Source organism: Chanodichthys erythropterus, chromosome 11 (genome assembly GCF_024489055.1).
Source record: "Chanodichthys erythropterus isolate Z2021 chromosome 11, ASM2448905v1, whole genome shotgun sequence".
NCBI classification, from domain to species: domain Eukaryota; kingdom Metazoa; phylum Chordata; class Actinopteri; order Cypriniformes; family Xenocyprididae; genus Chanodichthys; species Chanodichthys erythropterus.
Window position 1 is genome coordinate 1,234,728 of NC_090231.1, and position 12,447 is coordinate 1,247,174.

Consider the following 12,447-nt stretch of genomic DNA (forward strand, 5'->3'; position numbering starts at 1 on the left):
AGTGTAATTCTTCAGAGGATCATCAGGCTTCACGAGCAGAGGCCGCAGAAACTACACTAAATACACACGGCACAAGATCTGATTTAATGTTGGAGATTCAAATCTATATCAAATATAAGATTGATGTAACAAATGCATAAGCATAAAGCTAAAATCTATCTATCTATCTATCTATCTATCTATCTATCTATCTATCTATCTATCTATCTATCTATCTATCTATCTATCTATCTATCTATCTATCTATCATTCATCATCTAATGTGTCTGTCTGTATTTAATGTTGTGGGATGGAGAATAAAGTGAAAATCTGTAAATCTTTTCAGATATGACTGCACTTCTGTTGATGTTAAAGCAATAATAATATAATATAGCTGCGAGCAACAATTATCGGGGTTCAATCTCTTTAAGGCCTTTAAGCAAATGCGTAAAAAGGTATTATGTTTTAATTAGCAAGCCTGTAACCATCGTGATTATAGATGGAAAAGACCATTTACAGCAAATACAGGCAATTTACAATAGGAAATATATGGTTTATAAAGCTTTATAACAGTCCAAAAATCTAGGACTAGTTCGCCAGAGTTGGTTTTTGAAATACTCTCCAATATTTAGCGAATGGTTCGATGGACAGCAGCGGTCCTAGAGGCAAAGCTGCTCAGAATGAGGAGTTCTGCCATGTGGGACGAATGTCGTGGGCGTGTGCGAAAAATCATGTGATACACGATCCTTTACACACTTTAAAAAACGCAAAGGCGCCCTCTGGTGATCGATTTTCTTTTGAATTTCAGTCAAAGTTTCGTTCTGATCGGCCTCCGTTAACCTTGTCTGATAGCTGCTCAAAATTCATTGGTTTTTGAGATACACCATAAGTCCTCATAGACAGTCGTTGCACCTCGGACAATGACACTGGATGCCAATTTTCAAGTCAGTCGGAATAACTGTGAAGTGGTTATAGCCATTTTCAGTTTTTTTTTCCTATTATAGCGCCACCAAGTGGCCAGTTGCCGCGTCCCACAGTAGGAGCTCTTACACTGGTGTGCTGAGTGTAATGAAAATATCTCATTCCGTTCACGAGTTATACAGTGTGTCCCAATTCGCGTACTTGTGCACTATTCTATGATGTTTTTAAGTATAAACAGTGCAAGTAGTGGCTCCGCCCACTTCAAACGTTTTGGCAGCCATTTTGGGGTGAAGCCATTTTTGGGGCAGCAGTCCACAACTTTCCATGGCAAAATCAGCTACTTTGTTTAAAAATGATTTTTGTTTAAAGCTGAAATCCAACACATCACTAGTGATCATCAAATCCTTTTTACAGTTTATTTTACAGATTTTTTCTCACAAAACATTTGCTCTCTAGAAACCCAGTCAGTTTGGGTTAAAATTCTTTGAAGTTCAAGTATTAGCATTATAAACACTGAATTTTTACCAACATATGAAATTAAATTAAGTACATGCATCAGAAAAATTGGGAAAGTTGGACAATAAATATATATCAGAATATAACAGCTTGACAGAAAGTGTTTTTGCAGTGTTGTCTTACATTAATGTCCGTTAAAGCAAGACTATGTCAACTAAAAACAGCCACTGTGTCCAAAAGTGGGAATTATGGGATAACAGACACAGCAATGCATATATTTCAGACCTAGAGGAGTAATTTACTATATCACTAGGTCTGAAATATTGTATGTTTTAATCCTCTGGATCACGCTACAAACGTGATGATCTCAACTTTATTAATTATTAATTTATTAATTTACTATTAATAGTAAGTTGCATAAATTGAAATACTCAGTAAAGTAGGTAACCTATGTTACCTCAGATGTGTAATGGTTGGATTCCACAACTGATAGACAATACAACATTTACTGAAGGTGTCAGCAGATTTACTGAAGTTGAGAAATTGCGCTTCTGATTTGGCAGTGAGATTCGCCGATTTGATTCTGTTGTCCATTTTCACCCCATAATGTCTGCCGCGCTACCGGAGCGCCTCCTAGTGGCTGTTGCCCAAAAGCATCAGAGTTTCTCCTCTCGGGTTCTAGACTACAGTGTCAAACGCCTGTGATCTGGTACTTTTGAGCGCTGTAGCGCCCCCGTCAGGCCGAGTCTACCAGCACTCTTCCTGCTGTAGAGGCATGAACAAATCACACTTTTAACTAATTGTAACTGTGATGAGTTACTGATCCAGCAGTATGTCAGGCAGTCCAGAGCTCTTATTATAACACTGCAGTAAAGGTGTTTGGTTCATCAGTGGTCAGGTTTATCTGTCGGTCACTGACGTCAGTTCAGCTGTATCTGACCCGTCTCTGCTGCGTTTCCTGGTACAGGTCATCAGCTTTATTAAGACTCTTTCCATTACACCGTCTCTTTCTGCAGGAATGAATCAGAAGAAACAGCCAAAGTGATGATCTGATCATTCCAGCTGACAAAAATATGTTCTAGGAACGTTTGAACAACGTTCCCATTAAGTTATAATTATATTATTTCTGAATGTTCTTTGAACGTTCAAAACATTCCAGTATTGTTAAATGTTTTTTCTCTTGGTTGTTTGAACGTTAAGAGAACATTCTGTTATTGTACCATTCAAACGTTATGTGAACGTTACTTCTGAATGTTCTCTGAACGTTCTGTATCAAGTAACATTTAAAAAACATTAGATGAACGTCCAACTCAAAAAACCTTCCATGAACGACGTGTAAATAATATTTTTGTGCAAATGTTTTGAGAACATTATTAAAGACTTACTGGAAGAACGTTCAGAGAACCTTGACAGAATATAGTTGTGATTTCTTCATGTCTTCAGCTCATTTAAAATAAATTTATGTCCACAGAAAAAGTGTTTTTATAAAGTTTATATAAATATAAATCCAGACTTTTTATCAGAGTTTTACTGTTTATTAACAAAACTGAAAAAATACATATTTTGACACTATGCAGAAAAATATCTCTATACAAACACGTCTGCTTCAGAGACATACAGAACATTACAGTGATCGTCTACATATCGCAGAACTAAATATCAAAAAATATTCTTGTTGTTTTCCCTAATGAATATCATTCCTTTTACAGAAATTACTTGGCGATTTCTCATCTTCAGAATTTATAGATTTCAACAGTTATTAGTCACTCATCTATCCATGAAATCAGAGAAATGTGTTTTCATTACAGAAATAACCATGATGAGCTTTCATGATTTATGAATTTTGTTTTTCAAGCCACTTTTTAAATCACACTTTTAAAAATCCCTGATGTTTGTGTGCGTGTGTGTGTCTGAACCCGTATCATCCGCTGCTGACGGTGTCATCGTATCGACAGCATCATCACAAACTCTGGAGGAACACAGGAGAAAATCATGTTCAGCAGCATGTGTGTGTGTGTGTGTGTGTGTGAGACGTTGATCTCCTCACCATCGAAATCCACGGTTCCGTCTCCGTTGAGGTCCAGCTCCTTCAGGATCTCCTCCAGTTCTCCCTTCTTGAGTTTCTCTCCTAGCAGAGTCTTCACGGCCTCCTTCATCTCATCCAGAGTGATCTTCCCGTCTCCATCAGTGTCGAACTGACCACAGACAGACAGTTCATTCAGTGCTCAAACTAAAATACTTTCATTAAATTCAATTACAAACTATTTTAGCACATCTGTGTAACGTGTATATTGTGTTTTCTATGTGAATATATAGTAAAGTGTAATTTATTCCTGTGATTTTCAGCATCATTACTCCAGTCTTCAGTGTCACATGATCCTTCAGAAATCATTCTGATTTGATGCTCAAGAAACAGTATTTTAGTGGAAACTGATACATTTTATGTTTCAGGATTCTTTGATGAACAGAAAGTTCAAAAGAACAGCATTTATTTGAAACAATTGTAACATTATAAATGACTTTACTGTCACTTTTGATGAGTTTAATGTGTCCTTGATGAATTTCTTACTGACCCCAGACTTTTGAACTGTAGTGTATAATATATAATGTTAAATAACACCCTATATTATATATATGCGCTATAACAGGACAGATGTGAATGTCTGACCTGACAGAAGGAGCTCTTGATCTCTTTGAGTCCGAGCATATCCGCCGTCTCCACCATCATCCTGGGGCCCATTAACTCACAGAAGTCATCGAAATCCATCAGACCGCCAACTGAACACACACACACACACACCATGTGAACACACTAGACCATACACACACACACACGTGCGTTCAGGCTCAAACTCACGCCTCATCTTGATCTGTTGGATGATCTCCAGCAGCTCCATCTCTGTGGGCATGTATCCCATCGTCCTCATGCACTCGGCCAGATCCTTGTAGTTCAGATAGCCGTCCTGATCGTAGTCGAACTCCTTGAACGCCTCGGCCAGCTCTGGAAAACCAGGACTCGTGTCACGCTGGTGTGTTGTTTAGATCTGCGATGTGATGTTCTGATACTCACCATCCAGCTCCGGCTGAGACAGCTCTCTCTCCTGACGGAACACAGACACAGACGGATCACGTCACACATCGAAAATTATGTGATCTTTATGACACACATTTATAATTTATATTCATTTGTATACATGTTTATTAGCTGAAATTAAATACAATATAAATACTAGATGAAAAAAGATGATGAAAATTAGAAATGTATTAGCAACAGCTGAAAGTTGAAGCATTAAAATCACTAAATGGAACTGCATAAAAACTAAAACTGAAATAAAAAGTAAATTAATTAAATTTTGAATAAAATTAAGAAAAATTAAAATAAGATTAAAATGAAAACAAAATAAAAGCTCATTTTAAATATTAATAAAAACTAAAAGTGCTGAAATAACAGTGATTTCTTCCGCTGAAGACGAGCTGACGGAGGAAAGAGTCAGTGGGATTAAAAAATTCACTGTTTCCTTTCATGTTTCTCTTAAGAAGAGGTTCTGATCTTCATCTGTGTTCACACACGGCTGTGTCAGCTGAACCTCGAAAATAGCTGAACTACGACATCATCACGATGCAAATTATTATATGTGCAAATTAAAGTTTTAGTTTTTTAGTTTTCTCTATATTTGTTGTTTTTCATTTACATTTTTAATCTTCGCATGTTGTAATTCAAATGATTCATTATTAGATTTGCAAATTAAATTAATAAACAATCTTGGGGAAAAAGTTTCCTATTTAGTTTTTCATTGTGTATTTTTACCCAGTTTGATTCAGTTACGTCGCTAGCACACATTTCTCAATACTTTCTCAAAATTCTCCTAACTTTCAGCTTCACAGCAGTTCATTTCACATTCAAAATGCAGTAAAACTACCAAAACACTTCATTCAGTCTCAAATCCACTCGTTCTTCCAGAGCGTTCACCCAACAAACACACTTATTAGACAGTGTTTTCTTTTCTAAAATGTCTTTACAGAACAAGAATGCATGTTTACATTACTGTACAGAATTATTCTTTGTATAGATGAAGATGAAACTGTAAGATGGATATCTGTGCTGGAGTTCAGATAAATCTAATTGTTTTGATCGGATTTTTTTTTGTTGTTGTTGTTTTTTTTGATGGTGTTACTGTATAAATGTTGCAAATATCTGTCTTATTCAGTTTTGTATTATGCAAGATTTTGAACAGTTTTGAAAAAACTGGCCTGTATATATTATGTAAAGTTTTAGTGTGTGTGTGTGTGTGTGTGTGTGAGAAAAGAACTGATGGAAACTGAAAGATGTCGTCACTGAATGTATTTTGTGAGCGATGATAAATGATCCTCAGACTGATGCTGTGATCACTGTGTGAAGAGTTTTGAAAAAGTGAACAATTTTTCAAAAAACATTTATGATTACCCACATAACCCTGGTTCCCAGAGATAGCGGTTCACTCGCATTGCGTCAGGTTTGCTGACTCTTATGGGGAACTTAATTCAAGAGCAGAACTGAAGCTGATCTTCGAGTCGACAGCTTGTGGACGCTCGATTCGAGACTCTTTCGATCAGCTGCATGAAGAGAGGCTCAGATCACATCAGAGCTGGAGATTATCCAGGAAGAGAGGGATCTGTGGACGCACAGCCCCTGTTTCGACTGGGCTATCAGCAGTTAATCGTCGAGGTACTTGAGTATGTGGATTCCCATCTGTCTCAGAGACGCGTCTACACGCCTCAAACGTACACGGACAGTCTGAATGGAAGGACTGTATATTGGTACGCCACACCTTCAAACGTGAATCTCAAGATCATGTGATGGGGCTATCTGGATATGAAATAAGTGTCTTTCAGATCCACTGATGCAAACCAATCGTTGTGTGTGTGTGCCTGAGTGAAGTCATGAATCAAACCTCAGCAGGGCGACTTTCCTCTGGTGTCCGTCCTTCACTAATCCTCGTTAAAGCTCGTTAGAGTAAATGAAGAGTGACACTGAACCCCGTCACGGGCTATTATTACGAGCGTCTGAGTGGGATTACGCAGAGATAACGTGTGTTTAAGAGACGTGCGACACACACATGACGCTCTGACCCTGAACACACACAGCACAAGTCAATCCGCTCACACACACACACACACACACACACGCTCTGTGCTCATGATGATGAGCTTCTGCAATATCCCACAGCACCGAACATGTGAATTCAGGATGTTTTTTAACTGTTACTTGTTTCAGATACAATAACAGAATGTTTCTTTAACGTTCACACAACCACGAGAACATGTTTTATTTTGTTAACATTAATGTTTTTGTGTTTGAACATCAGGACCGGTTCTCTCCGGAGATGCAGGGGTGTGAGAGATACCTGTCCGAACACGCTGCTCAGCAGGTTGGTGTACACCTTGTTCATGGCGTCCTCGTTCGATTTCTTGCCTTTCTTCTTTTTGTTGTCGTCGATGGTCACCGTCTTGCGGAGGGCTGGTTTGGGGGCGGAGCCTTCAGCTGATTGGCTGGATTTTCAGAAGAAGAAAATGCAGATGTGTGAGAAACTCAGTAACTGTGAAAATGGACATTTCTATTTAATGTAACACTGACTAAAAACAATTATTAATAATAAACTATAATAAAGCTTTTATGGTTTGGTCAAGCTGTAAATCTGGGATTATTCTTGTCTTTTTTTTGTGGTTTAACAACAGTTCAGGTCATTCCCAACATCAATGATCATGTTCCTGCACCTGTCTGTAGAGGGCGCTCTCTCCGCTTTCTCAGCCATCCTGTAGCTGTCAATAAGAGACACAATCAGTGCTGTGAATGTATGTATAGCTGACAGAGAACGTTCTGGTAACACTTTAGTTTAGAGTTCAATTCTCAGCATTAACTAGCTGTTTATGATCATGCGTATTACTATGATATTGGCTGTTTATTAGTAATTATCAAGCAGATATTAATGCTTTATTCGGCATGATCATATTCAACATCCCATTTCCAACACCTAAACTTAACTATACCTTACCAACTATTATTAAGCAGTAAATTAGGAGTTTATTGAGGCAAAAGTCTTAGTTAATAGTGAGAACTGGACCCTAAACTAAAGTGTGACCGGCTCTCTAAGTAACGTTAATAGAACGTTTGCTCAAAGTTACCTAGTCTTTAATTACATTATCAAAACATTATTCATACATCGTTCGTGGAATGTTTTTCTGAAACATTTTAGTTGTCTGTTCATCTAATGTTTTTTAAACATTACTACTCATAACGTCTGCAAAATGTTCTGAGAACATTCAGAAATAACACTTTCATCAATTAAAACGTTCTTAGAGCATATTTGTGTTATGGGTGAATGTGATGTTTATGTGATTCTCTTTAGAAAAGCATCAGCTGTAAAATGTGCAATGAATAACTAGATTCGCAAACACACTTTATGAGTATTAATCAAGAGTGTTTTATTAAAGTACTTCCATTTTATATTTCACACTTTTCATTGCCTTTTATTCCCATCACAAGATTCAAGATTCATCCTGTGAAAACTCGTCTGACATTGCATTACCACAGAAACAGTACTTTAAAACCTTTTAGCGGCTCGATTTTTGTGCGATTTCAACTTCAAATTTGGAACATACATTGGTTATACATATAGCTCTGATTTTATAGCAATTTAGACTCCAAATAATAATAAGACTGACAAAAACTTAAACTTCTACAATGCAAAAAGTGCTTTTCTTACTTAGTATTTTTGTTTTGTTTCCAGTCTAAATATCTAAAAATTTACTAGATAAAATGACATAAGATATTTTTTCTTGTTTTCTGTCTTGTTTTCAAGACAGAAACAAGAATTCAAACAGAAACACGATTATTTTTCTTACCCCTTTGGCAGATAATTTAGCTTGTTTTAAGCAAAAAGTCACTTCATTTAGATTTTTTCCCCAGAAAACAAGAAAAAATGTCTGATGTCATTTTACTAATCTAGTAAAAGCATCCGGATTTAAGAATATTTAGATAATTAGACTGCAAACAAGACAAAATACTAAATAAAAAAGCACTTTTTTGCAGTGTATACTCTTTTTTACATTTTCATTTTTTGTGTTTCTTCAGAAAGAGACGTTCATGACCTATAACCACTCTGAGCATGTTCATGAAGCCCCATGTAAAACTCAGTTTACTGTGAAAGGACAGAAGTGTTGACTCTTACCGTGAGCAGACACAAGCTCCTCCAGCAGATCAACCTCCTTCTCTCTGCGTCTGAAGATCTTAAAGGTGATTAAATGGCTGAAGGTGCCCAGATTAAAACAGGAAACATGTGGGTGTGGCCAGAGAACCAGAGGAACCTCCTATAGACCTCCTATACACCTGTTCTGATGGAATGACACAAAGAGAGAGAGAGAGAGAGAAATATATTTATTAATTGTGATTTAATATTTACTGCCAGATTGTCTTAGCTACACGATATTCTATATATTCTATATTCTATATGTCTTTTTTATGCAGTAGCCTACATAATTCAAATGTGTATTTAAATGTCTGAAACCTTAAATAAATCTGATGAGGTTAAAACACTGAATAGTTGTGACACATGACAAGCGCAGAGCGCGTCTGTCTCTGGATCAGCACTAAAGCACCTTTGAATTTAGTAGTGAATTTTTTTATTTTATTCTTTGCCATAATCCTAATCGAACACTGGGTGTATTACATCTTCAGAATTATATTGGTATTGACTGTCAACAGTGATAAGGTAAAGCTAAGAGTGCTCCAGACCAACCTTACGAAAGTATGACTCTTAGCGTATACTCAGAGCGTTTCGGGAAGCACGTATTAACATTAAGGTACAGCTTAAGGTATAATTTAAGAATGACGTGGATTTAAGAAGGTTTCTGGAAATCCAGCTGAAGACTTTATTTTGCAAACATGTTTCTGCACACAGGCCTTCATCAGGGCTAAAAGTGTGTGTAGGTTCCTTTAAGTACAAACAGAGATAAAATTCAAACTTGCAATGAACCAATGAAAAAAATGCATAAAATAGCATCCACCAATCACAAAAATGATCATGCATCAACCAGTGGTTATCAACAACAACAACAAAAAGTGTACAATGCACACCTTTATACCAAACTGTACAAACGTTTCTATAAAAAATCTTTTATGACCAAGATTAAATTTAGATAATTTAATAACAGTGATGCAATCATCCAGTTCGGTTCACATACAATAGTTTCAATGCAGGCAGATCAAAACACTGTTGAATATCAAATGTCAAGTGTCCCCAACTAACAAGCCAAAGGCGACAGCGGCAACACACTTAAAACTCCTGGGTCAAAAATAACCCATTATGGGTTATTTTTGACCCAAATCCTTGGTTAAAAAGGGACCAACTAATTTCTGGGTTATTTCAACCCAGAAAAATGGGTTATTCTTTTTGACCCAACTTCTGGGTCAAATACCTGACCCAAATTTTGGGTTAAAATAACCCAAAATTGTAGTTAATATAACCCAACTTCTGGGTCAAAAGAACAACCCCAATATCTGGGTTGAAATAACCCAGAAATGAGTAGGTCCCTTTTTAACCAAAGGTCAAAGGTCAAAAATAACCTCACTTGGGTTACTATGCCAGTATTTCAGAAAATAAAACTTCAGGCACTTACACACTTCAAGCACTTTTACATTTTTATTGCATTAAATTAAATTAAACTCTACATAAACTCTACACACTTGGACCTATTTATCTTAGGTCACACTGTAATAACATTAGACATTAGAAAAAATAGAAAAATAAACAACTCATTCTCTCTCAAACATTTGACAACATTCAATAACTGGATTGAACTTGAGGGACAAGAGTTTTGATAGTGTCCTCATCTAAGAGAAGAAATGCCTCCTCATCTCTGTCTTCACCTGAAAATGTGATGTTTATCTGATGTTTATCAGGGCATCCAAGATGTAGGTGACTTTGTTTCTTCAGTCAAACACAAATGATGATTTTTAACTCCAACTGTTGCCGTCTGTCAGTCTTATAATGCGAATGAATGCTAACACAATTTATAAGAGTCAAAAAATATGCTTAGACAAATCCAACCTGAACCCTGCGGCGCGTGACAACACATTGATGTCCTAAGACACGTTTGTGCGAGAAACCGAAAATTATTTATATAATTTTTTACTTCTAAAACACCACTATGTCCAACTGCATTTAGCAATCGCTTAGGTTTCTCGCACAAACGTGTCTTAGGACATCAATGTGTTGTCACGCGCCGCAGGGTTCAGGTTGGATTTGTCTAAGCATATTTTTTGACTCTTATAAATTGTGTTAGCATTCATTCGCATTATAAGACTGACAGACGGCAACAGTTGGAGTTAAAAATCATCATTTGTGTTCGACTGAAGAAACAAAGTCACCTACATCTTGGATGCGCTGGGGGTAAGCAGATAAACATCACATTTTCATTTTTGGGTGAACTATCCCTTATGCATGAAATCACGGCATGAAATCGCCACTAGCTGCACTGTACTTATCGTATTATTACCAGTATTATAACAATGATATAAGTACAGCACAGTTTATGAAAAACAGAATTTAAAAATTTAAATTCAGTAATTTTCTTCTAAACACATTAAATAGGTCATACTCTTCTCAACGATGTGTAAAAAGCATTTCAACCATTTTGACACCTAATTTCATGAACTTATCGTTATTTTTAATCATTCAAATTTGGCTGGGTGGTTAATAACTCTTTCTTATTTAGTCTGACAAACTCAAAACACATATTTTGATTTTACACAGACTTTAAACTAGTTAGATGTTGTCGCGATATCCGCAGGCGGCTACATGCTACATACGGGGCCGTTTCCAGATGAGACCGAGGACCGGTGCCTTGACACGACCACAACGCAGCCCTGAATCAGCAGAGATCGAGTCGACTAGATCATCCATTGTGAAGACATCATCAACACGACAGCCAGTGCCACAGTTTCCTCAAAATTATAATCACGATTATCAATCATGTTTATTCTATCAAAAGAGTAATGAAACTATGGCTATTTTGCAAATTCTTTACCAACCTACACTTCACCCAAAAGGCCTGTAGGTGGCACAAAGACTTAAATTTAACCAACTATGATAACTTCGTTAGATGGTAAATCAATACAAAACACGGTTTTGGTGAGCGCTTTGTAATATGTATTCACAACACAATTCGTTTGCAATAAGACAAACCAGATTCAAATTGCCCGGCAAATTCGAAAACTGGTAAAACCTTTAGGAACTTCAAAAGATAAAACAGGGAAATTCCTAATATTACTTCCAATATTTCCAAATTATGTTCACTTTCATAGAGCGGGCCAATATCGTGACGATTATTTAAAATCAATCGAGAGAAGCAGATATCGTTATCATGATAAAATACGATTAATCATGCAGCCCTTATTTAATTTAATTTGACTTGACATTTGATATTCAACAGTATCCTTGACATTTATTCAACAGTGATTTTGATCTGCCTGCATTGACACTATTCTTTAAAAGGAAAAATTATATACTAATTATCAATGTAAAGCTGCTTTGACACAATCTGCATTGTAAAAAGCGCTATATAAATAAAGACTTGACTTGACGTGCTCTCCAACTTCGCCTCACCGCCAGGCGCAAATCAAACACGCGGAAACGATACAGGTGCCGAATGAGCTTCAGCAGAACAGCAGTGAACAGCGAACAATATAAATATCTATAGCTTACGTAAATGTTTCTCAGCTGGTGGGTTGCAAGACCGCGCGCACATTTCAATCACGCGCGAATATGACGTACTCACTATAAATGCAACGTCGTAGTTCTGTCATCTATTAATTCATGAAATAACCAAAAAAGGCGATTAAAGCTGCGTTAAAACTGCATGCATGTAGGCCTATATATGCGTCACATGTCTCTGGACTAAAATATCCTGATATGTGAGATCACAATATAAGGCACAAGCTTATATTTAATTTTTTAATGCATAAATAAATGTGAGAATTGTGCATTTGTAATAGAAGATGCTAATTGTGCGTTAATTTATAAAGTACGAATAAAAATGTATCACATTTAAATG

At 36.6% G+C, this 12,447-nt stretch overlaps 1 protein-coding gene across 2 annotated transcripts; it reads right to left on the reverse strand.

Annotated features, from left to right (window-relative positions):
• Positions 1 to 1,463: 1,463 nt before the first annotated feature.
• Positions 1,464 to 8,617, reverse strand: si:cabz01076231.1 (calcium-binding protein 2). Of its 2 annotated transcripts, none has more exons than XM_067400588.1 (8): positions 8,565 to 8,617; positions 7,111 to 7,155; positions 6,741 to 6,885; positions 4,427 to 4,457; positions 4,214 to 4,357; positions 4,025 to 4,134; positions 3,404 to 3,551; positions 1,464 to 2,366 (listed from the first exon to the last, which is right to left on the reverse strand). In XM_067400588.1, exons 2-8 carry the CDS (start codon positions 7,146 to 7,148, stop codon positions 2,257 to 2,259), a joined length of 726 nt encoding a protein of 241 aa, XP_067256689.1. In that variant the 5' UTR covers positions 7,149 to 7,155; positions 8,565 to 8,617; the 3' UTR covers positions 1,464 to 2,256. The 2 variants fall into 2 exon arrangements, with proteins under 2 accessions (XP_067256689.1, XP_067256691.1); XM_067400590.1 differs by lacking the exon at positions 1,464 to 2,366 and adding an exon at positions 2,930 to 3,325.
• Between the last annotated feature and the right edge of the window lie 3,830 nt (positions 8,618 to 12,447).

Excerpts from the sequence above, each read along its gene's own strand:
- si:cabz01076231.1 (XM_067400588.1), bottom strand. The coding sequence starts at position 7,148 with ATGGCTGAGAAAGCGGAGAGAGCGCCCTCTACAGACAG. Across the intron at positions 4,458-6,740 it reads TGAGCAGCGTGTTCGGACAG|GAGAGAGAGCTGTCTCAGCC; the intron begins GTATCTCTCACA and ends GTGTTCCGTCAG. Across the intron at positions 2,367-3,403 it reads CGGAACCGTGGATTTCGATG|AAAGAGACGGTGTAATGGAA; the intron begins GTGAGGAGATCA and ends TCATTCCTGCAG.